This window comes from Mobula birostris, chromosome 9 (assembly GCF_030028105.1).
Source record: "Mobula birostris isolate sMobBir1 chromosome 9, sMobBir1.hap1, whole genome shotgun sequence".
In the NCBI taxonomy this organism is placed as follows: domain Eukaryota; kingdom Metazoa; phylum Chordata; class Chondrichthyes; order Myliobatiformes; family Myliobatidae; genus Mobula; species Mobula birostris.
The window spans coordinates 15,303,860-15,326,571 of record NC_092378.1 but is presented as its reverse complement, the minus strand read 5'-3'; the positions used below and the strand labels follow the sequence as shown (position 1 = coordinate 15,326,571).

Below are 22,712 nucleotides of genomic sequence, written 5' to 3'. Positions count from 1 at the left end.
TTGGCACATATCGAAGAATTAACCATTTTCAGAACTCGCAACCAATCTTCATTAACAAAAGTCATATTAAGTTCTCTCTCCCAATCTTGTTTAATCTTTAGTGAGAGGTTATCTTTTTGTAGTAAAAATAAATTATAAATTCTACCAATGGAGCCTCTCACTAAAGGATTCATATTCAAAATAGTATCCAACAAATCAGGTTCTTGCATATATGGAAATGTAGAAACATATTTTTGTAAAAAAATGTCTAACCTGAAAATATTGCAAGAAATGTGTATGAGAGAGAGAATATTTGCTAATTAACTCTTCAAAAGTCATCAATCGACCATCACTAAATAAATCTGCAAAAGAACAGATCCCCTTATTTCTCCATAAAAGAAAAATGGGATCAGTAATTGAAGGATTAAATAGCAAATTTTGAAATACAGGGCTAGACAATTTAAATTGCTTAAAATTAAAAGAGTTGCGAAACTGAAACCAAACCTGTAAGGACTGTTCAATAACAGGGTAGCGATTTAAATTGGAAATTTTAGCAAGTTGTAAAGGTAATGGAGCTCTTAATAATGAAGTTAAATAAAATTGATTCATAGCTTTAAATTCCAAATCAATCCAAGCTGATTTTTGGTTCTTATCGAGCCAATATAACCAAAAACATAGTTGTCGAATATTAACAGCCCAGTAATACAATCTTAAATTAGGTAACGCGAGTCTACCATCTTTTTTGGATTCTTGTAAATGAAACTTGTTAACTGTTGGTTTTTTATTATTCCCAATAAAGGACGAAATAGTAGAATCAATTTGATCAAAAAAATATTTAGTTAGAAAAATAGGTATATTTTGAAAAATATATAAAAATCTAGGTAAAATCATCATTTTCATGGCATGAATATGACCTATTAAAGAAAGTGTAAGAGGATTCCATCTAGAAAATAATTATTTCATAGAGTCCAATAAAGGAACTACATTAGCTTTATAAAGATCCTTATATTTATTTGTAATGATAATACCCAAATATTTAAAAGAATTCAGAATTCTAAATGGAATATCATTATATATAAAAACAGAAACATTTAAAGGGAACAATGCAGTTTTATTTAAGTTAAGTTTATATCCTGAAAATTTTCCAAAATCAGTTAATAATTCCAAAAGATTAGGAATAGATTCTTCAGCATTCGAGATATAAACCAGAAGATCATCTGCATAAAGAGAGATCTTATGTATGGTCCCATTTATAGAGATACCATGAATGTTTTTAGCTTCACGAATTGTTAAGAGCAAAAGGATTGCAAGGGACAAAATTGGTCCTGTGGAAGATCAGAATGGTTATCTATGTGTGGAGACAAAAGGGATGAGGGAGATCTTAAATGGATTTTTTACTTCTGTATTTACTTAGAAGACAGACACAGAGTCTGTGGAGGGAGGGGGAATGTCGACTCAGACCATGAGAGGCCTGCGTTGGGCATTTTCATGCCTTACAAGAGCAGATTGGAAGTCTGTGTGGGGCGCCACTCCTCGCACAGACTAAAGCAATGTGTGATTAAGTGCCTTGCTCAAGGACACAAACACGCTGCCACAGCTGAGGCTCGAACTAGTGACCTTCAAATCACTAGACGAATGCCTTAACCACTTGGCCACGTGCCCAACACAAGAGTCTGTGGAAGTGAGGGAAAACAGCAGCATGGTCATGGACTCTATACAGATTACAGAGGAGGAGGTGTTTGCTATCTTGAGACAAATTAGTGTGGATAAATACCCCGGGCCTGATGAGGTGTTTCCCTGAACTCTGTGGGAGGCAAGTGCAGAAATTGCAGGGGCTCTAGCAGAGATATTTAAATCATCCTTCATGACAGGTGAGGTACTGTTGTTCTGCTGTTTAAGAAAAGGAAATGATAGGCCAGTGAACCTGACATCAGTAGTGGGAATGCCATTGGAAAGCATTCTAAGGGACCAGATCTGTGAGTATTTGGATAGACATGGACTGATTAAGGACAGTCAGCATGGCTTTGTGCATGGCAGGTCATGTTTGACCAGTCTTATAGAGTTTTTTGAGGAAGTTACCAAGTACTTTGAAGGTAAGGCAGTGGATGTTGTTTACATGGACTTTAGCAAGGTATTTAACAATGTCCCACATGGGAGGTTGTACAAAAAGATTTAGTTACTTGTCATTCAGGATGAGGTAGTAAATTGGATTGGACATGGGTTTTGTGGGAGAGCCAACGAGTGGTAGTAGATGGTTGCCTCTCTGACTGGAGGCTTGTGACTAGTGGAGTGCCACAGGGGTCGATGCCGGGTCTGTTGTTGTTTGTCATCTATATCAATGATCTGGATGATAACGTGGCTAATTATATCAGCAAATTTGTGGATGACACCAAGTTAGGGGATATAGTAGACAGTGAGGAAGACTATCAGAGTTTGCAGTGGGACCTAGACAAGCTGGATAAGTGGGTTGAAAATTGGCAGATGGAACTTAATGCAGACAAGGTGCGAGGTGTTGCATTTGAACCAACCAAGGTAGGTCTTACACAGTGAATAGTACAGCACTGAGGAGTGAGGTATCTGGGAATACAGGTCCAGAATTCATTGAAAGTGGTGGACAGGTAGATAGAGCCGTAAAGAAAGCTTCTTGCACATTGGCTTTCATAAATCTAAATACGTTGAAGTTGCCTTAAGACGTTGATGAGACCTAATTTGGAGTGTTGTGTGTAGCTTTGATCATCCACCTGCAGGAAAGATGTAAGTAAGTTTGAAAGAGTACTGATAAATTTTACAAGGATGTTGCCGGGATTTGAGGACCTGAGTTATAGGGAAAGACTGAATAGATGAGGACTTTATTCCTTCCAACATAGAAAAATGAGGGGAGATTTGATAGAGGTAAACTTATGAGGGGTACAGATAGGGTAAATTCAAGCAGGCTCTTTTCCGCTGAGGTTAGGTGAGACTACAACCAGTTAAGGGTAAAAGGTGAAAAGTTTAAGGGGATCATGAGGCAGAATTAATTCACTTAGAGGGTCATGAGATTGTGGAACAAAGTGCCAACTTAAGTTTGATTTCAACTTTTAAGAGAAGTTTAGATTGGTACATGGATGGAAGTATGGAGGCCTATGGTCCCAGTGTAGGTTGATGGGACTGGGCAGTTTAAATGAATCAGCATGGACTAGATGGGCCAAAGGACCTGTTTTTGGTGCTGGAGTTTTCTATGACTCTATAACTTACATGAGACATATCAGCTGGAAGAAAAATGAATAAGACAATGAAAAATATATTAACTGACTGCAGGTAATCAAAACTATTTTCCTAATTCACTAGAATCTACAATTTAAAGTTGGAACAGAAGCCATGTTTGACAAATCCTCTCTCAAAAAGTGCTGGCATTAAAACAATCATATTGCAGATCTTAGATGCTTATCCCTAATGGAAGTATGGTTCAATTAGAACATTTGACAAAAGAACTCATTTTGCAGAACTAATCAAACATCCAGCTTCTGAGTGATCTTTGAATGACATTTTATCAGATATTTGGCTCTCACAAGCGACTTTACAGCAAAAGCCGGATGAACTCCTTGGGTATACTTAAGGCGGAAGTTGATCGTTTCCTTATCAGTCAGGGCATCAAAGGATGTGGTGAGAAGGCAGGTGCGTGTGGTCGAGTGGGATCCAGGATCAGCCGTGATGGAATGGCAGAGCAGACTAGATGGGCTGAATGGCCTAATTCTGCTCCTATGTCTTATGGTCTAACTGTACATTGAAACTAGAGAAATACTAGTTTAAAAATTTTAAACTGAAGCATCAGTAATATCTATTTTAATTTTGATGAAGCTATAGACAAATATCAGTGGACTTGACTGGCTGGTTTCATAGTAGATGGGTATAAGCAAGTTATTTTAAGAATCATGAGGTTTTACCTTCCCAATTCAGCTTAAAGCTAATTAATTCAATAGCTTCATAAGTTAAATGTACTTCACTGCTAAGGGAAGAGCTGACAGGTGCAATTAATGCACTTGTTTCTTATATGCAGTGGTTATCCTCCAGATTGTCAGTAATTGCCTCAGTGAGCTGAATGACAGAACATCAAAATTCACATCAGTGCATCAGTGTCATAAAGTAAGTTTGTCCTACAAGATGAAAAATCTCCAACAGCTGATTGAACATCTCTGATATGATAAGTCTGGAGCTAGCCCACCCCCTCAGGAACACTACAGTTCATCAGGTCAACAGATATAAATGCAAATTACTTAAAGAGAAAGCAGCTAGATTCAGTTATGATGCGGGAGAGCATTTACTTTGTTTAAAACAACCCACTGTCGTGGGAGATAGAGCATATTCATTATTTTGTACAGCTATTTGAACAAAGTATTGAACTGAATTCCATCCATTATGTATTCTGTTCATTCACTTGTCCAAAAAACAAAGTTCTTTAACATTTAGTCCAGGCCGTGTCAAGCTGTAAACGGTCTGGCAGCTTGGAGAAAAACGCATGTGATAATACAGGGAAAATGAGGAACAATGTAAACATCAAGATGCAGTTTTAAAATGACCTTTGCAGTCCATTTCAACAAATCTTGGAAACTTGTGGAATATACTGTGACTGCCTTGAATTTTTTTTCTTGATTAATTTTTGGACCTTTTGGAGAGGTTCATTGATGCAAGGAAAATAACCTGCTTAGATCACCATAGAATTTTTGGTCAGTCAGGTTCATGAGCTCTTGATCTCCATAAGCACAACTAAGTCTAGAGAGCAAAGTAGTACATTGCTGTGTGTTACAACTTTGAAATCTACCTGCTCTTACTTTTGAAAATTACAGGTGTGGGATTCTTGCTACTTGTTAGACACCGAACAAGATTAATTTTAATTCTGCTTTTAGGGAGGTAGTGGATTTTGTCATTCACGTTAATGGATTATTCAAATACATAAAAGTTGAAGTAACTCTACTTTCCATTCTTCCAGGAAATGCATTCCAGCCAAAGGTTATCCTGTTAATTGCACCTTGCTTTTGGTACAGTGAGCCTGTCGGTTGGCTGCTTCAGTACTGGGAATTGTTAGCAATATTCCTAATTGACAGTGTCTCTGGGAAAAAAACATTCTTAAACTGAACAACTTTAGTGAGATCTTCATTCATTTCACATGATCACACACACCTTTCACTCATCCTCTCCTCCATCAGCACATCCCATTTAAAAAAAAAACTGGACATTTACTGCCTGGATTAGAGAATGTCTTAATCAAGATTGAGCAAACTTGCTCTTTGGCATGAAGGGAGTTGACTGGTAACTTGGTAGACGTGTAGATAGATGATAAGAGGCATAGATAGAGTGTACAGCTGGCACCTTTTTCTTGGGAGGTGGGGCAATGTCTATTAAGAATGGACATATGTTTAAGGTGATTAGAGGGAGGTATAGTGGTGGATATCGAGGTAATCTTTTTACACAGAGAGTGGTAAGTGCAAGGAATGGACTGTGGTGGTGATGGTAGGTGGATATATTTGGGAAATTTAATAGACACATGGTTGAAAGCAAAATGGAGGGTTGTATGGGAGGGAAGGGTTGGATTGATTTTGGAGTTGGTTTAAAGGGCCTGTACTGTTCTATGTAAGACAAAATGTAATTCTGCCACACGTGGAACTTCCCAGTGGCCAAACATTTTAATTCCTATTCCCGGTCCAACATGTCGGTCCATGGTCTCGTGCGATGATGAGGCTACACCTTATATTCTGTCTGTGTTCAGCCTGGTGGCGTGAATATCGATTTCTTCTTCTGGTAAACAAATTCACTCCCTCCTGCTCCCCCTTCCTCTATTTCCCACTCTGACCTTTTGCCTCCTCTCTCCTATTACTTCCCCCTGGGTCCTCTTTTCCTTCCCTTTCTCCTAAAGTCTACTCTTCTCTCCTATCTGAATCTAACCAGCCCTTGACCTTTCTCACTCACCTGGCTTCACCTATCACCTTCCAGCTAGCCTCCTTCCCCTCTCCCCACCTGTTCATTCTGGCATCTTGCCCCATGCTCTTCAGTCCTAAAGAAAGGTCTCAGCTCAAAATATCGACTCTCCATTCACTTCCATAGATGCTGCTTGGCCTGCTGAGTTCCTCCAGCATTTTGCTGTGTTTTATTTTGGATTTCCAGCTTCTGCAGACTTTTCTTGTGTTTATAAGATGTAATTCTGCTTGATTAACTTCTCAAAACTCTTCACATTTCCTCAAGTGCACTGTGCTGCAAAGAACTGGACATACAACTTGCGACTAAGCAAGAAGTTAAATGATTGATGGGAAAGAACATAAGGGATATAGAAAAAGATTTGTCTGCTGCATGAGGATAAACATCAGTACTGACTGGTTGATGCAATACCCATTTCCATTTCAGCAGATTCTATGTAATTGATCTGAATAGATGCTCTGGTAGACAGAAGATTCAGCGACTCTATTGATGTTAAAAGCCTTGCAATTATATCATCAGCTCATTTATTTATGGTCTTTTCATTGCGGAAGAATATTCCTGTGCAAAACTCCTTAGTACAAGGTAAAATGGGTGCCAAAAATAAAGGAAATATTTGGAGGAATAACCAGATATCTGGTCAAAGTTATAGTTTTTTTCAATAGGATCATAAAGAGGATGGAGATTAATATATCCCCAGTAAAATACTTTAGTGTCTGTTGGCACTTGAAAGCTTGATCACCAATAACAGAGCGTGGGGTGGGAGGTGAGAAGGTAGAAAAGCACAAGGCTAGAATTAGAGGACCAGGGACTGGTATGCTGGAGGTAATTAGGGATGAAGTGAGGTGAATGGAGGAATTTAAACGTGATAGATATCTTGGGGTGGCGGGGTGGAGATACGTCTCTACTAAAGGAGGTGTAAGGCACTCCTTCCCTCTGCTAGCCTGCAGGCCACCTTTGGGCAAGGTGTAGCACCTGCTTAGCCCCTGATCTGTGTTGTGAAGCCATGGGAGCAGGTGATGGATGGTTGTACGAGCATCTGGATCACAAGTCCTGGTTATGCGACCACTGACGCCAGGCAATCTCTGAAGAGTATTGATAATGGCTGGTAGTAAACCACTTCTGTAGAAAAAATTGCCAAAAACAATCATAGTCAATGTTAGGGCATATTCTGGAATTAGGGTATATAGCAAATATTAACTTCAGCAACCAACCTTTGGACCTGATCATGGATTGTAGATTAAATTTAAAATGCAGCCCTAGAGCTATGGACAGCAGGTAATTGAAAAAATCAGACAATGTTAATTAACATTCATTTTGGGTGTCTGGAATGTGTGTGCGAAGAAGTTGTGAAAATTATCTGTAATTCAAAAGAAACGTAGATACATTGTAAATATAGAATTGTCCTTTGATCGTTAGCACATAAGATGTCATATAATGTTGGGTCAAACAGGCCTCTTCCTTAGAAAGGGTCTCAATATGATGCCTGCTGCTTGTTGTTGTTGTCCACTAGCTTCCGTCTCTCTCCATTGACTTTGTTCACATTACAACGGTTAAGACCATGATCGCCCAAGTCATACAACATGGCACATAATTATGATGAGATAATTTGTTGGGACTGAATGCCAATCTCTTCCAACAATGACACAGGAAGCAAAATAAATGACATTTCCAATTTGTCACTGCACTGTAGGTTTACACATGGTCTCATGCACTTTCACTGTTTGTGCCATTCTGCTGCTCAAAACAGCTCAGTGACATTGTAACGTACAAACCATCAGCAAAAGCCTACATAATTTATGTCATGAGTAACTTGTGATGGATCTGGTCATATTCCTGGAATTACAAGCACATTATAACCTGTTGTGAATGTAATGGCTGCTTATTTGTCGTAAGTTCTAACCCTTTTTAAATGGTTCATTTCTATTGATAATCAATTAAACTGTCAATGTCTTCTTCAATCCCTCCCCTCACAACCATCTTTCCAGCTAACTTATTGAGTAGATTTGGTTAGAAAGCTATTCATCATAATCTACAAAGTAGACCCCCTTTAATGCTAAACATGCTGGTTCAAGAATCTGATTATTTTAGTGTAGACACAATTATATCAGTTTGAACTTTGTAATGTTTTGATTGAATAACTATCCCAGCCAACTTAGTGCATTTCTTCTAGTGCTATCCTGTCCTTGTAGATACTTCAAAATTTCCTCCCTTATGGGTAAATGTTGAATAGTTTTTGTCCCTCCTATATAATGAATCACTTTATAATTCTGATGACTACCAACCAAAAAGCAGCCATAATATTAAAATGTTCACAGGGCTAGAATGTGACATTTAACAATGTAAATTTAATTGAGCTGATGTAACTCCACACAATGTGCATTCCACCAGCCAATAGGTAAGACATTATTCTGCTTCACTGTAGAATACTGCTGGATAATGTCAGTCAGTAAATTAGGAAATAATGATGCTGTCAAGATGATTTCATATTTTGATGTCAAATGTAATCTGTATGTTGCATGTTAAGAATATGCAGATATAATACTCTGTGATGGATGTAGTAACTGATTTTCTTTAATAATGGTTTCTAGAGCTGGCAGGTAATGGCAGTAATTAAATTAAGCTGTTCAGCAGTGTTAAATAAACTGTAAACAGTGGTATGACCCAGACTGGTATAATTGATAGAGCAAAAACAGTTTATTAACCCAATGAAGCTTTGGCAAGTAATTTTGACAAATTTGTGAATCTTCTTGTGAGATGACACTTTCTGTCTGTAATATTAAGATTAGATGGTGCCTCGTGCTTCTTATTCCTGCTTTCTCAATTCCTTTCTTTCACAGGATTTGATACATTACTAAATACTCCCAGACTGTATCTGAACTCTTGAATATTCTCTATTTTCCCTTTCTTAGTTCCATCTGGATATCACGCCTCTGGTTACAGCCTTCACGCACATGAATGGAAAACTGCTAAACTGACGTATCCACCTGCCAACAGGCACCATAACCCTTATCACGATATCACACTGAGTGATGATGAATGGGAAAGACCCACCACTAGTGGGTAAGTTGCACAATTTATTCTTCATAAAGTTGCTATTTTTTTCCCTTCAAGCTATAATTGGCTTTTTAGTCAAAACACTTCACCTGTGAAATGAACAACTTTAATAACAAACAGGAACATCTGTTATGTTTTCCTATGTTGTAATACATCAAAGTATGACATAATGATGCAAGGCGAGTTTAGATTTAAGCTTGCTTATATTGTAAATAATATTGTGTGCTATTAGTGTGCACATATACGAGTTCCATTTTTTCCCCTAAATTTCTATTCATCCTGGTTTTCTGAAACCTGAAGGAAATTGATGCAGTTCCACAATTGTACAATTCAAATTACTAATAAATGAGAGCAGAACCTGATTAGTTTTGTTTCTCTTCCTTCCCCAGCATTTTGCTAACTGAATTGTAGTGTCCCCTTATTCTGCCCTCATATGAGAGCTTTCCCTGTTTCCTCAGGCTAGACAGATAGATACCTCCAGTCCCGGCGTGGTGTAGTTGGAGGTGATTTTATTATTCACCAACGTGTTACAGTACGCAAGGAGCTGGTGTATAAAGGCAGTACTTCTCAGCGTTCTGCCAAAAGGCAGATTCAAATATTGACTGAAATTCCTTCGATTCTAACAAGTGCTTCGGACTACGAAATGAAATGTACAAACGATATAAAATGGCTGCTCTGATGATGAAAGTTGATTGTTTAACAGTGTGATAATGAGCAAACAACAGCTGTGAACCCATCCGTAAGCAGTGAGATCTAGTAATTAGAAATAAAACTACAATCCTAAATCAGGAGAGACATAACACCCTTCTTCTTCTGTGACTACAGAGATAAAATAAGAGACTTTCCTGGTTTGAATGCCTGAGTATAGAGTGACTGGCATATTTTTGCAATAATGGACAGCTGCATCATTTTCAAGGGTATTTTGAACTACCTATCAACTTAATAATGACAAAAGAAAAACCAACCCTGTGCATAGTGAATTTCTCCAGAGTTAGGAAAAAATATCTTTGATTTAAACAACTCATCAAGATTAAGTATGACTTACTTCCACTCCAGTTTTTAAATTCTGTAACTGCTAAAGAGGATGGTGTAGGAACTATAGATTCTTCCACAGATTGTGCAGAAAATGTCTGACAGGACAGGCAACTGTGTAGTTTGTATGCAATGGCATTCCTTGTGCTCGATTCCTTATGCACAGCCTCAAGATTCGCAATACCATTTCGTCAACCGTGAGTGGTGTGAGCCAGTGGTTTCCAGAAATAGGTGGGGATAATCCATGTCTTCAAGAAAACTTAAGGTACATCCTTCAATTTAATCTCTGGCCACTGTAAATAGTATAATGAAATCCTCCAAATTGCTTCCTTTATGTCCTGAATTTCTATGGAATTCACTCAGTCCTTCAAAATAATTATTTAAACAGAAGAGGAAACCTTGAAGAAGCAACACAACTAACCCTGTGCATGTATTTCCATTGTTTCTCACACACCTTAGTAGTTTACCTGCTTTTCATCTCACTCTTTCAAGCAAACTTGGGCACCAGCATCATGCCAAAGTCTTCATTATTGTGCAAATTATAATGTGCAGTCTAAGCCTGAGCTTTTTTGCTCAATGTAACGTATACCACGTGTGTCTACGTCTGCTGGAAGCCATTTCCATCGAATTTTCAGAGAGTAGATTATTAGTAAGGCTGCAGATGCAAGAGCCTACTAAGTGTTAAATTGTAATAAGTGAAACGTGAAGTCGTGGCAAGATTAAATAGGAGTCACAAGAGGATGGTTAAAATTCTTACTACACTTTGCACACCTCAAAGCACCTAACCTACCTTTACCAAAGGTGAATAAGAAACAACTATTGCTTGATGATTACTGACATGGCTTTGATGATACATGAATTTGAAAGTAATGTATTTCTCACCTTCAGTCCTTGGGGTGGCGGATGACTTGGTGTTGATGTGCTTTGAGTGGTATAGTTCCCCATCCCATTAGATCAACATTTGGCTCTTAGAATTAGATCACAGGGTTTTAATACCAATTATTTCCAAGTGGCATGTAGTTAATTATTGTGAAATAAATTAGATGAAACAAAATGCACTGTCAGACTCAACAGTTTCCTTTGTTATTAACGCAGTGTGGGGGTATTTTTTTTTAAGCATTTCCGGCCTCAGACAGTTTAGCAGATGGCAGGGAGAACTGGTGTCCAACTCTTGTTTGAAGGAGCATTTCAGCCCTCTGCTCTCAACACCAAGCTACATTGCTACTTAAAAGTAGGACTGTCAATTATCATCTTTAAAATATCGGAAGACTAACGGTGCACTATCAGAATATACCAAAGTTCAACACCTGCTTCTGCAGTTTGCTTTCTACCTGACTGTTGTCTTAGATGTAGGTCCTTTCTGCTGGCTCTGGCAGAGATGGTTTTTGCCCATCAGATTCCAGGATCGAGGACAGAGGCTATAAATTCTGCTGCTGTTCAATCTTGGGCAGAGTACCTGTGAGAGAGTACATCTCAGCTCCTGCTCTTCCCCACTTCTTGTCCCTGTCACTACCTGCCATGTCCTTTTTCCCCACTATCACTTCTTTTGTACCCTACAATTACCCCACCCATTGCCTACTTTCTCTTGCAATGTCATAGATGTTGATTGAATGCAGATGTGATTGGCAGGCCTGGAAAGGAATTTCAGAACAATGATAATAACCTCCAGTAATGTAAAATAAAGGTGAAGCATTTTCACTGGCCTAATGAAAATGAATGGCCAAACTATTCAATTATACAATCAATTGTTTAATTGCTTACCAGGTCTATTTGAAAAACCATGATGAAGAAAACATTTCTAGTACTAATGCATGACAAATGTGCACCTCATTTTAAAAGCTGAATATTAATTTCTTTAAGTGGGCTATGTATTTGTGATGTTACCCAAAGCTAGTTGATATTTATATAATTATTTCTGGACATCTGATTTCAAATTGTACAGTGATTAAAAAAACAGTAATTATCAGTTAATATCAAGAGAAAAGATATTTAATTTTACCATTGGGTATTTTGACAGTATGTATGCACCCCCAAGATTTTTAATGCTATATCCTTTCTGAATAAATTTCAGTTATGTAGGTGGACAAGATGGGTTAGAAGCAGATCAGGAAGAAAATTTTTGGTCCCAGGCCTTGGAAGATTTAGAAACCTGTGGTCAATCAGGAATCCTGAGGGAATTGGAGGTATCAAATTTTCACTTTTTGCAATATAGGTTTTCACCATTCTAAAAGAGCAATGAGACATAATTTCAGACACAGCTTTCGATTTTGAGTCTACAGCATTTGGTCTTGCTAATTACAGGAACCTAGCTCCTCTTTAAAGATGGATGCCAACCAAAAGGATCTGAATTTGAAAGACTTGGCTTTATTGGTACTTTTTAAATTTTAGAATTGGTGTGAAATTCAAGATCTAACAGTTTGATACATTTGAAGATTTCTGGTTGAACCTTTAGACGATTGCACTTTTGTATTTAACAAGAGATAAAATCTGCACTTTCAACCATACTAACAAATCTATATATGTGTATTATTTAACAAATGCCAATAGCAAACTCTGTTTTGCTTTAAGTATTTTTTGTTCAAAATATTTGTTTTCACTCATTAGCATTAAGTTTTCCCCAACTGTCATCCACCTTCCCTAACAGAAGCCTTTCCACAATTTCCTGGGACCCAACCTTTTACAGTTCTGTTATCTCATCCAACAGGCAACAATCATGTCCGGAAGCACACTGTGTCTGAATGATGAAAACAGCCTGACACACAGGCCATTGGGAAGACAATCAAGCTTCCAAGAGAAAAATGCTGTCAGGGCACATTACACCCAGGTTGCCCGTAGCAACACTTTACCGTCAGATGGCGTGAGATCAAAGTCATTTGCTATTAGGAAGATCAAGCAAGAAATGAAAGAGATCATGTCACCAACACCAGTGGAGCTGCATAAGGTTTCAGATTCCCTAAAATATTTATTCTAGTCATGTTTCTACCTCCATTTAGATTTGCTTCAGGATAGAAAATGGATTAGTTGAAAATGCAATTCCCTTTGACAAATTCCATGAAGTGATTAGCACAGCAACGCTCAGTTGTTTTTCCTCAGATTTACTTTCAACAAGTTTTGCAATGGAGTTGTAATTTAATTTCAATTATTTATGCTTGATTATTCAAAAATGATGACCTAAAGCAGAGTAAAATTAGACTATTGTTAGAAATTTCTATTCCCCACGTGGTGCACTTTAATAACAAACTGAGAAACTAGCACACAGCTGTCTGCTCAAATATAGCAAATGATGCTGGATCATATTTGAATATTTTCAAATTAATATTCTTATCTTTCACAGGTAACACTATACAAAGATTCAGACATTCAGGATTTTGGATTCAGTGTTTCAGATGGCCTGCTGGAGAAGGGTGTATATGTAAACAACATTCGCCCAAATGGACCAGCTGCCCTTGGTGGAGTCAAGCCCTATGACAGGTTATTACAGGTATTGCATTCAGAAATATCACTACAAACTGCAGGACATATCTTCTGGGAGGAGATACAAAGTTGTGACTAATTGGTCGCTGTTTTGCTTTCTTGGAACAGGTAAACCATATTCGTACCAGAGACTTTGATTGCTGTCTGGTGGTGCCATTAATTGCAGATTCCGGCAATAAACTTGAATTGGTCATCAGCAGAAACCCACTGGCTTCTCAGGAGGTGCTCTCTGAAGATCAGTCTTTACAACTAGAAGAATGGAATGAGCTGGACGAAGCTCATGGTTATAGGCAACAGAAAGGAAGGCTTGGCAGTAGTGAGCTCCAAGAAAATACCAACACATTGTAGTGCCAGGTATTCAGTCCAATAGACTGAGGCATTGTTTATTTCCCTAATGGTGCTAACTCACTTTTTAACAACTTTCATTTGTAGAAAAACCCATCTTAGCAACCATTATTTCTCACAGATACCAAGTGCGTACATTTCATAAATGAACAGAAAACCTGTCTTTCCTCACACTGCAAATGACAAAAGGTTTGACAAACATTAAGCCAGTCTATGCAGAGCACAGCCATGAAAATAAAATGTTGCCAAGAGCTCCCCCACCCCCCCCATGGTGCTTATTGTCTAAATTTAAAATTGTTTTTGTATATTATGATGATCTATGATGCTGCCAGCTGGTTCCTGGGCAAGAAAAAAGTTATAGCATGCTATTTGAAAATTGAGCATTTAAAATTATATACAGAAATGATTATAAAACTATTAGTGCAGCATAGTCTTTACCCATAATAATTGTAAATGAATGAAAAGTTTAACACTGCACAGACAATTAATATTAAGCTAGTCTTCTTTGAGCTAGTTTTTGGCCAAAGTTGTGGTACTCAGTGGTTAGGGCATTGAGTCAATTCTTGGCTTTTATTTACAGCCCATACTTATGACAGTGATGTAACAATCAAGCTGACCCCTCTTTCACACTGCAAAATATTAGGAACTAAATTTTACTGACCCATTTTGAAAAGCACCAACTTGCTAAAGAATTTTCTGGGATGAAAGTGAAAAAGAAACATCCCAGTCCAATACCACGGTGACCTTCCAGGCTGGGAATTTATTGCCTCACCTTTTTCTATGAAGATTCTGATATTGCCATAGATATTGTAATCGATGATATGCATCTGCCATGTGGATTACTAGGTCTTGAGTCTCCATCCATTTTCAAACATGTAATCCTAAACCTGCTCACTTGTGTAAACTGTCTTCACATTTTATGGTCCATTATTGGGGTTGGTAACTAGTTAAGGAACACACTTGTATTTGTAAATGATTGACTTTATAAATCAGTATAACGAAATTTGAATTTTACTTTGACGTACATGAACTTAAGGCTGGTTAAATATCTTAGTATTATCGTTGCTTGTGCCTCACTCACTATAATGGATCAAAACATATGGGAGTAGATTCTAAAATTCTGTAATCATACAATGTAGCTAGAGTGGCTAACAGAAAAATAAGTTTATCAGCAAAATTTTAATACTCCACTATCCAACCATTCAGAAATCCCAATGGTTTGGCAATTATCTCACCAAGTGATATTTCCTGTATTCTCAATTCTCCGCCCCCCCCCCGCCACACACTCCCTTTAAACTCAGTCAATTCTACCCCCCCCCCCGCCACACACTCCTTTTAAACTTGCCAGGTTCACAGAAATGTTAAGCTGTTACATGGGTCGTTCACTTTGTTTTTGAGTATAAACAAGATAATATCCTGTAGTGTGGAAAATTTGCTTGTCCAGCGCCACCAAAACCCTAAGGGTCCCAGGTGAACAGTTTTACTTTGTTCAGAACTGCTGCTCTGCCTCTGGTTGTATTCCATCTCACTGATGATTAAAGCCTGCTCCCCAATTTAAAAAGTAAGGGAATGTTTCTACCCTCCTTTGACCCATTAACTGTACAGTTACCACATGTTAAAATTTTCCAGCCTAAATATGTGATGCATATTTTAAAGAAAAGCACTGCCAGCAACACAAATACAGACAGCTACAACTTAGATATTACAGATTTGATTCATGTCCTTTGGACAATGTATTTTTATTTGCAACAAACAAGTATTATAAACTGTAAAGTATTTTTGTACAAATTTCCTACTTTGGTAGCATGATATTTATCGTCTAAGGTTTTGGGAATCTTCACGGCTAATTTGTATGAGATATGCAAGATGAAATAAAATCATGTAAGACAATACGGCTTCCTGGTGTATGAGTAGGCACAGACGCTGCTTGAAAGATAAAATTCAGGATAATTACGTTGTACAAATAATTTTAGAAAATTTTAAAAAGCAGCTGAAAATTCCACAAGTATACTATTTGAGGATGTTTTAGTAACTAGTTTTTCCTGATTGTTTGATGCAAATTATCACCAGTTTAAAAACATAATGCACATACCATTTAACCTCAGACATCATCTTGATGGCAGTCTATTGCTAATATGTCCTTTTTGTGTAAAGCCTGCACATCACATCATTCACTCTCCTCTTTAAACAGCTTTTTATTGGTGCCTCTTTGTGGTGATGAGTTGTCAAGTGTCATCATCTTGAACCTCGTGCAGCCAAGAGGTGATTCCATCAGTATCTGCAATGTAAATTAACATTCATGTGGTTTAGTTAGGAAAATAATTATGATTTTTCTCAACATAAATCTAGCCATGGTTCAACAGTTTTTAAGTGGATACCAACTACAATCACATACAATATTAAAAAGGCAGAGATGTTTAAATTATCTTGGCGACATTTATTAACAGTAGTCACTTCTATCATTGTGGTATAGATCACGAATTTCAAGGGCCTTCAAGTTCTTTATTCTTTAGGATTTTGCTTAGTCGTCACATTCTAATAGGTCATAACACATTGCCAACATGAATCTTGAGAAAACGAGAAAAAATAGAAACACTCAGAACGTGGCAGATGGAATACAGTGTCGGGAAATGTATGGACATGCACTTTGGTAAAAGGAACAAAATCATAGCCTACTTTCTAAACGGGCAGAAAATTCAGAAATCCAAAGGTGCAAAGGGACTTGGGAGTCCTGTGTTGGATTCCCTAAAGGTTAATTTGCAGGTTGAGTTGGTGGTGAGGAAGGCAAATGCAATGTTAACATTCCTTTTGAGAGGACTAGAATATTAAAAGCAAGGCTATAATGCTGAGGCTTTATAAGGAACTGGCGAAACTGCACTTGAAGAATTGTGAGCAGTTTTGAGCCCCTCATCTAAGAAAGGTAGTGCTGACATTAGGAAGGATTCAGAAGGGGTTCACGAGAATGACTCTGGGAATGAAAGGGTTATCGTATGAGGAACGTTTTGATGACACGCGGCTTTTACTCACTGGAATTTAGAAGAATGATAGGGATCTCATTGAAACCTATTGAATGTTGAAAGGCCTAGATAGAGTGGATGTGGAGAGGATGTTTCCTATAGTGGGGGACCTGAGGGCACAGCATCAGAATAGAAAGACATCCATTTGGAATGGAGATGAGGAGGAATTTCTTTAGCCAGAGGGTGGTGAATCTGTGGAATTCATTGCCACAGCTGGCTGTGGGGGCCAAGTATATTGGAGGTGTATTTAAGGTGGAGGTGGACAGGTTCTTCATAAGTCAGGGCGTGAAAGATTTTGAGGAGAAGGCAGGAGAATGGGGTTGAGAGGGAAATGGATCACCCATGATGATCGATGGGCCAAATGCCCTAATTCTGCACCTATCTCTTATTGTCTTATGATAATAATGGGGCTTTCCTCTTTGGAGTGAAAGAGGATGACGTGTTAGATGTACAAAATGACGAGAGGCATAAATTAAGTGGACAGCCATAGACTTTTTCCCCAAGCTGGAAATAGCTAATAGGGAGCATAATTTTAAGGTGACTGGAGGAAAGTATAAAGGGCATATTAGAGGCAGTTTTATTTTTATATAAACACAGCGGTGGCTACCTGGAATGTGTTGCCAGGGGCAGATACATTAGGGACATTTAAGAGACTTTTAGATAGGCATATGGATGATTTAAAAAAAAAAAATGGAGGGCTGGGTGGGAGAGAAAGGTTAGAATGATCTTGGAGCGGTTCAAAATGGTTAGCACAACAATACTGGCCAAGGGGCCTGTACTGTGCTGTAATATTTTAATGCTTAGCAGCGGATCAATTGTCATTTCAGGGAGAAATATGGAAAGGAAGAAAACAACCAGATTATACATTTAGCAGATCTTGCATATCCACGGCTATCTGTTGCAATGAACTTCACAGATGCACCACTGTCTGGCTAAATCCATAATAACACAATCAAAAGTGATTATCTTCAGCCCCTTGAAAATCTGAACAATTGCTTTCATAAATTACAACTATTCAAGAATTTGATTTTTAAAAACACGGGTGTTAGAAGCTCTATGGACTCCCAAACCCTTGCTATTATGATGATAAAGACATACATAAGCTGATGTTTCTTTCCATCTTTTATCTTACCAAATGTCAACTTGACCTTGTATTAATTCTTAAGCAATTTAGACCATCCTAGAGTTAAATAATTCTATTTACCTTGGAGTATTTTGGAGCAGATTCCTCACCAGCCAGAGTATTATCACTTCTCTTACTGCCAGGTGACCAGCTTGCTTCAGATTTTTCAGAGCTGCTGGACACTCCTCCAATTGTCCCTACCAACTTATCTCTTGTAGATCCATCACCAACTTGAAGTAAGGTGTCGACTGCTTCTTTTGGCCCTTCCTTGGTCCAAATGCATTCTGTGTTGTCAAGCTCAAAACTATAAGGAGACCAACTGTAGTTCTGTGCAAATGCCAAATCTTCTGAATAGGAGTCTTCTTTCTGAGATTGGGAGTTAGCTCTATCCTTTATCTCATCTGCTACACAGGATGTCAAATCTGGCACCACCTGAGACGAAGAAACAGATGAATTGAACAGGGCTGGACAGAGCTCTGCAGGTGTGGGTGCCCAACCTGCCTGCTGCTGGAACTGTAATCCTTCAAAGCATGGCGGCAGTCTTGGTTTTACTAGTTTCTCCTGTAGCCATTCACGAAGGCGAGTGTTTCTGTAGGGGCTTTTGGCCGTCACTGCTTTAGTGAAGTGATTCTCAGATGTAACAACATATACACGCTTGCGCCCTCGTGTGACTGCAGTGTAGATGTGCTGCCAGTTCTGTCTTCCTGCCGTTCCCACAACATACACAACGGTGTTAGCTTCAGAACCCTAAAATACAAATGAATTGAGACAGCCACACCTGGGACTATGAATAAATCTGAACATCTGGGAAAGTGACATGGTAAGACTTTAATTTCTGATTACACTCCATAAACTACAACTGTATGTTTGATAATCAACACTCAATGTAGTGTGAGTATCAGAGGAAGTTACTAGCCCTCTGAGAAATGAGGGGGAGAAGAAACAAAAGCATTTGGTATTCTTCATAAACAAGAAAATTCTGCAGATGCTGGAAATCCAAGCAACACACACAAAATGCTGGGGGAGGTCAACAGAGCAAATAGTCGACGTTTCGGGCTGAGACCCTACAGGCCCAAAATGTCAACTGTTTACTCTTTTCGATGGATGCTGCCTGACCTGATGAGTTCCTCCAACATTTTGTGTGTGTTGCTGAAATACAGGTACCGCCTAGCAAAGAGGTCATCGTCATAAGGCTTTGGCGAGAATAGGCGGGGCAAGGTAAATTCAATCCTTATTTCTTATTCAAATCTAGAGAGGTTGGGGAATGTCTACAGAGCCAATGTTCTGTTCTGGGTGTCAGTTGTGGCATTTCCAGGAGACCCCCAGCTTCCCCGATGGCCACATCTGTACCAGGTGTATCAAGATGCAGCTCCTTAGAGACCATTTTAGACAACTAGAGCTGCAGCTTGATGATCTTCAGCTTGTTAGGGAAAGTGAATAAGCGATAGACAGGAGCTACAGGGAGGTAGTCACCCCAAGGCTACAGAAGACAGATAAATGGATGACTGTCAGGAGAGGGAAGGCAGAATGTCAGAAAGTGGAGAGCACCCCTGTGGTCATCCCCTTCAACAATATCTACTCCATTTTAAGTACTGTTGGGGGTGGGGGGTGGAGGGTGGAAACAACCTACCTGGGGGAAGCAACAGCAGCTGTGCCTCTGGCACTGAGCCTGGCCCTGTGGCTCAGAAGGGTAGGGAGCTGAAGACAATGGCAGCAGTAATAGGGGACTCTATAGCCAGAGGAACAGATGGGCGATTCTGTGGATGTGAAAAGGAAACATGGATGGTAGTTTTCCTCCCAGCTGCCAGAGTTCAAAATGTTCCTGAAGAGGGAAGTGAGTACCCAGAAGTTGTGGTACATATTGGTACCAATGACATAGGAAGAAAAAGGGAGAAGACCCTGAAAAAAAGAATACAGGCAGTTGGGAAGGAAGCTAAGAAGCAGGACCTCGAAGGTAGTAATCTCAGGATTGCTACCTGTGCTGTTGGGCGTGGTTTAATCTAATATGGTAGGGATGGGAACCAGCATGATGGAGCGAAGAATGAGCCAGCAGGTTTACAAGTAGATAATGAATGTAAGGAACGACAAGCCAATGATTGGGTACAAATGCAGACAAAGCAAAGAGCTAACTTGTACCACAGAGGCAAAATTCAAAAGGAGAAAGAATGCAGGACTGAAGGTGCTGTATTTAAATGCACATAGAATTTGGAATAACGTGGATGAACTGATGGCATAATTACAGATTGGTCGGTATGATGTTGTAGGCATCACAGAGTCATGGGTGAAAGAAGGCCATAGTTGGGAGCTTAACATCAAAGGATATACTTTGTGTCGAAAGGACAGGCAGGAAGGCATAGATGGTGGTGTGGTGCTGTGGGTAAGAGATTGAATTATATCTTTAGAAAGAGGTGACATACAGTCAGAGAATGTTGAATCTTTATGGATGGAGTTAAGAAATTGCAAGGGTAAAAAAAAACATTATGGGAATCATATACAAGCATCAAAATAATAGCCAAGATGTGAGGTTGAGAGTGCAAAGGGAGCTGGAAAAGGCATTTAATAATGTAATGATACAATTGTAAAGGGGGACTTCAATATGCAAGGGAATTGGGAAAATCAGGTTGATGTTGAATTGCAACAGAGGAAATTTATTGAATGCCTATGAGATGACTTTTTAGAGCAGCTTGTGTTAAGCCTACTCAGGGAAAGGCTATCTTAGATTGGGTGTTGTGTAATAACCCAGATCTTATCAGGGAGCCTAACGTAAAGGAACCCTTGGGAGGCAGTGATCATAATGATTAAATTCCTTCTGCAATTTGATAGAGAGAAGCATAACTCACATATATCAGTATCACAATGGAATAAAGGGAATTACAGAGGCATGAGAGAGGAGCTTGCCCAGGTGGATTTGAGGAGGATACTGGCAGGGATGATGGCAGAGCAGAGATGGCTGAAGTTTCTGAGAATAGTTCACAAGGCACAGGATAGCTATGTCCCACAGAGGAAGAAATTCTCAAATGGCAAGGGTAGGCAACTGTGGCTGACAAAGTTAGTTAAGGACTGCATAAAAGCCAAGGAAAGGGCATAGAAGGTAGCAAAAGTTAGTGGGAAATTGGATGATTGGGAAGCTTTCAAAATCCAACAAAAGGCAACTAAAAGAGCTAGCTATAAGGGAAAAGATGAAATATGAGGGCAGACCAGCCAATAATATAAAGCAGGATACTGAAAGTTTTTCTGGTTATGTAAAAAGGAGGTGAGAGTTGATATTGGACCACTGGAAAATGAGGTGAGGTTAGTAATGGGGGGCAAAGAAATGATGGATGAACTTGGTAAGAATGGCTGATGAACTTAATGAGTACATTGCATCTATCCTCACTATGGAAGAGAGTTGCAGTGTGCCAGAGGAGCAGGAGTGAGTGCTATTGTCAGGGAGCAGGAGTGAGTGCTATTGCTATTACAAAGGAAAGTGTGAGGCAAACTCAAAGGTCTTAAGCTGGATGTCATCTGGGCCAGATGGACTACATCCCAGAGTCCTAAGAGAGGTCGTAGAAGAGAGAACAGATGCATTGGTCATGATTTTTCAAGAATCACTTGATTCTGGCATGGTTCTGGTGGACTGGAAAATAGCAAATGTCACTCCACTCTAAGAAGGGAGGAAGGCAAAAGAAAGGAAATTATAGGCCAGTTAGCCTAACCTCAGCAGTTGGGAAAGTGTTGGAGTCCATTATTAAGGACAAGGTTTTGAGCTACTTGGAGACTAATGATAAAAATTCAAAGTCGGCATGGTTTCTGTAAAGGGAAAACTTGCCTGACAAATCTGTTAGAGTTCTTCGAGGAAGTAACAAGCAGGGTGGACAAAAGTGAGGCAGTGGATGTCATTTACTTAGATTTTCAGAAGGTGTGGATAACGGAATGGCTGACAGATAGAAGGAAGCGAGTGGGAATAAAAGGGGCCTTTTCTGGTTGGCTGCCGGAATTATTCTGGGGTCAGTATTGACACCGCTAATTTTCACATTGTTTGTCAATGATTTTAGATAATGGAATTGATGGCTTTGTGGCAAAGTTTGCAGATGATACAAAGATTGGTGGAGGGGTAGGTAGTGCTAAGGAAGCAATGCGATTGCAGCAGGACTTAGACAAATTGGAAGAAAGGGCAAAATAGTAGCAGATGGAATACAGTGTTGGGGAATGTGTGATAATGCATTTTGGTAAAAGGAACAACAGTGCGGGCTATTATCTAAGTGGGGAGAAGGTTCAAACATCAGAGTGCAGAGGGACTTAGGAGTCCTCGTGCCAGTCTCCCGCAGGTTGAGTCTGTGGTGAAGAAGGCAAATGGCATTTATTTCAAGGAGGATAGAATATAAAAGCAAGAAGATAATGCTGAGCCTTTATAAGACACTAGTTAGGCCACACTTGGGAGTATTGTCAACAGTTTTGTGCCCCATATCTCAGAAAGGATGCGTTGTCATTGGAGAGAATCCAGAGGAGGTTCACAAGGATGATTCCTGGAATGAAGGGGGTTAGCATATGAGGAGTGTTTGGTAGTTTTGGGCCTGTACTCACTGGAATTTAGAAGAATGCCGGGGTATCTCATTGAAACCTACCAAATGTTAAAAGGACTAGATAGGATGGATGTGGAGAAGATGTTTCCTATGGTGGGGGGTATCCAGAACTAGAGGGCACAGCCTCAAAATTGAGGGGGTAGGTCTTTAGAAAAGAGGTAAGGAGGTATTTTTTTT

At 39.2% G+C, this 22,712-nt stretch overlaps 2 protein-coding genes across 5 annotated transcripts in view; one reads left to right on the top strand and one right to left on the bottom strand.

Moving 5' to 3' along the window:
• grip1 (glutamate receptor interacting protein 1) overlaps positions 1-15,732 on the top strand; it is a 344,038-nt gene extending 328,306 nt beyond the window's left edge. For 2 of the 3 annotated variants that reach the window (XM_072267518.1, XM_072267519.1), the window contains exons 20-26: positions 8,838-8,988; positions 10,181-10,279; positions 12,086-12,197; positions 12,316-12,384; positions 12,719-12,955; positions 13,349-13,495; positions 13,597-15,732. In XM_072267518.1, the coding sequence (XP_072123619.1) occupies positions 8,838-8,988; positions 10,181-10,279; positions 12,086-12,197; positions 12,316-12,384; positions 12,719-12,955; positions 13,349-13,495; positions 13,597-13,836 (1,055 nt within the window). In that variant the 3' untranslated portion in view covers positions 13,837-15,732. The remainder of the gene's footprint in view (positions 1-8,837; positions 8,989-10,180; positions 10,280-12,085; positions 12,198-12,315; positions 12,385-12,718; positions 12,956-13,348; positions 13,496-13,596) is intronic. The other variant, XM_072267520.1, reaches the window with a different exon arrangement.
• The window catches only part of helb (helicase (DNA) B), a 58,005-nt gene continuing 50,835 nt past the window's right edge, over positions 15,543-22,712 (bottom strand). For both annotated transcript variants that reach the window (XM_072267521.1, XM_072267522.1), the window contains 2 exons: positions 18,055-18,720; positions 15,543-16,111 (listed from right to left, as the gene is read on the bottom strand). In XM_072267521.1, coding sequence (XP_072123622.1) covers positions 16,001-16,111; positions 18,055-18,720 — 777 coding nt within the window. In that variant the 3' untranslated portion in view covers positions 15,543-16,000. The remainder of the gene's footprint in view (positions 16,112-18,054; positions 18,721-22,712) is intronic.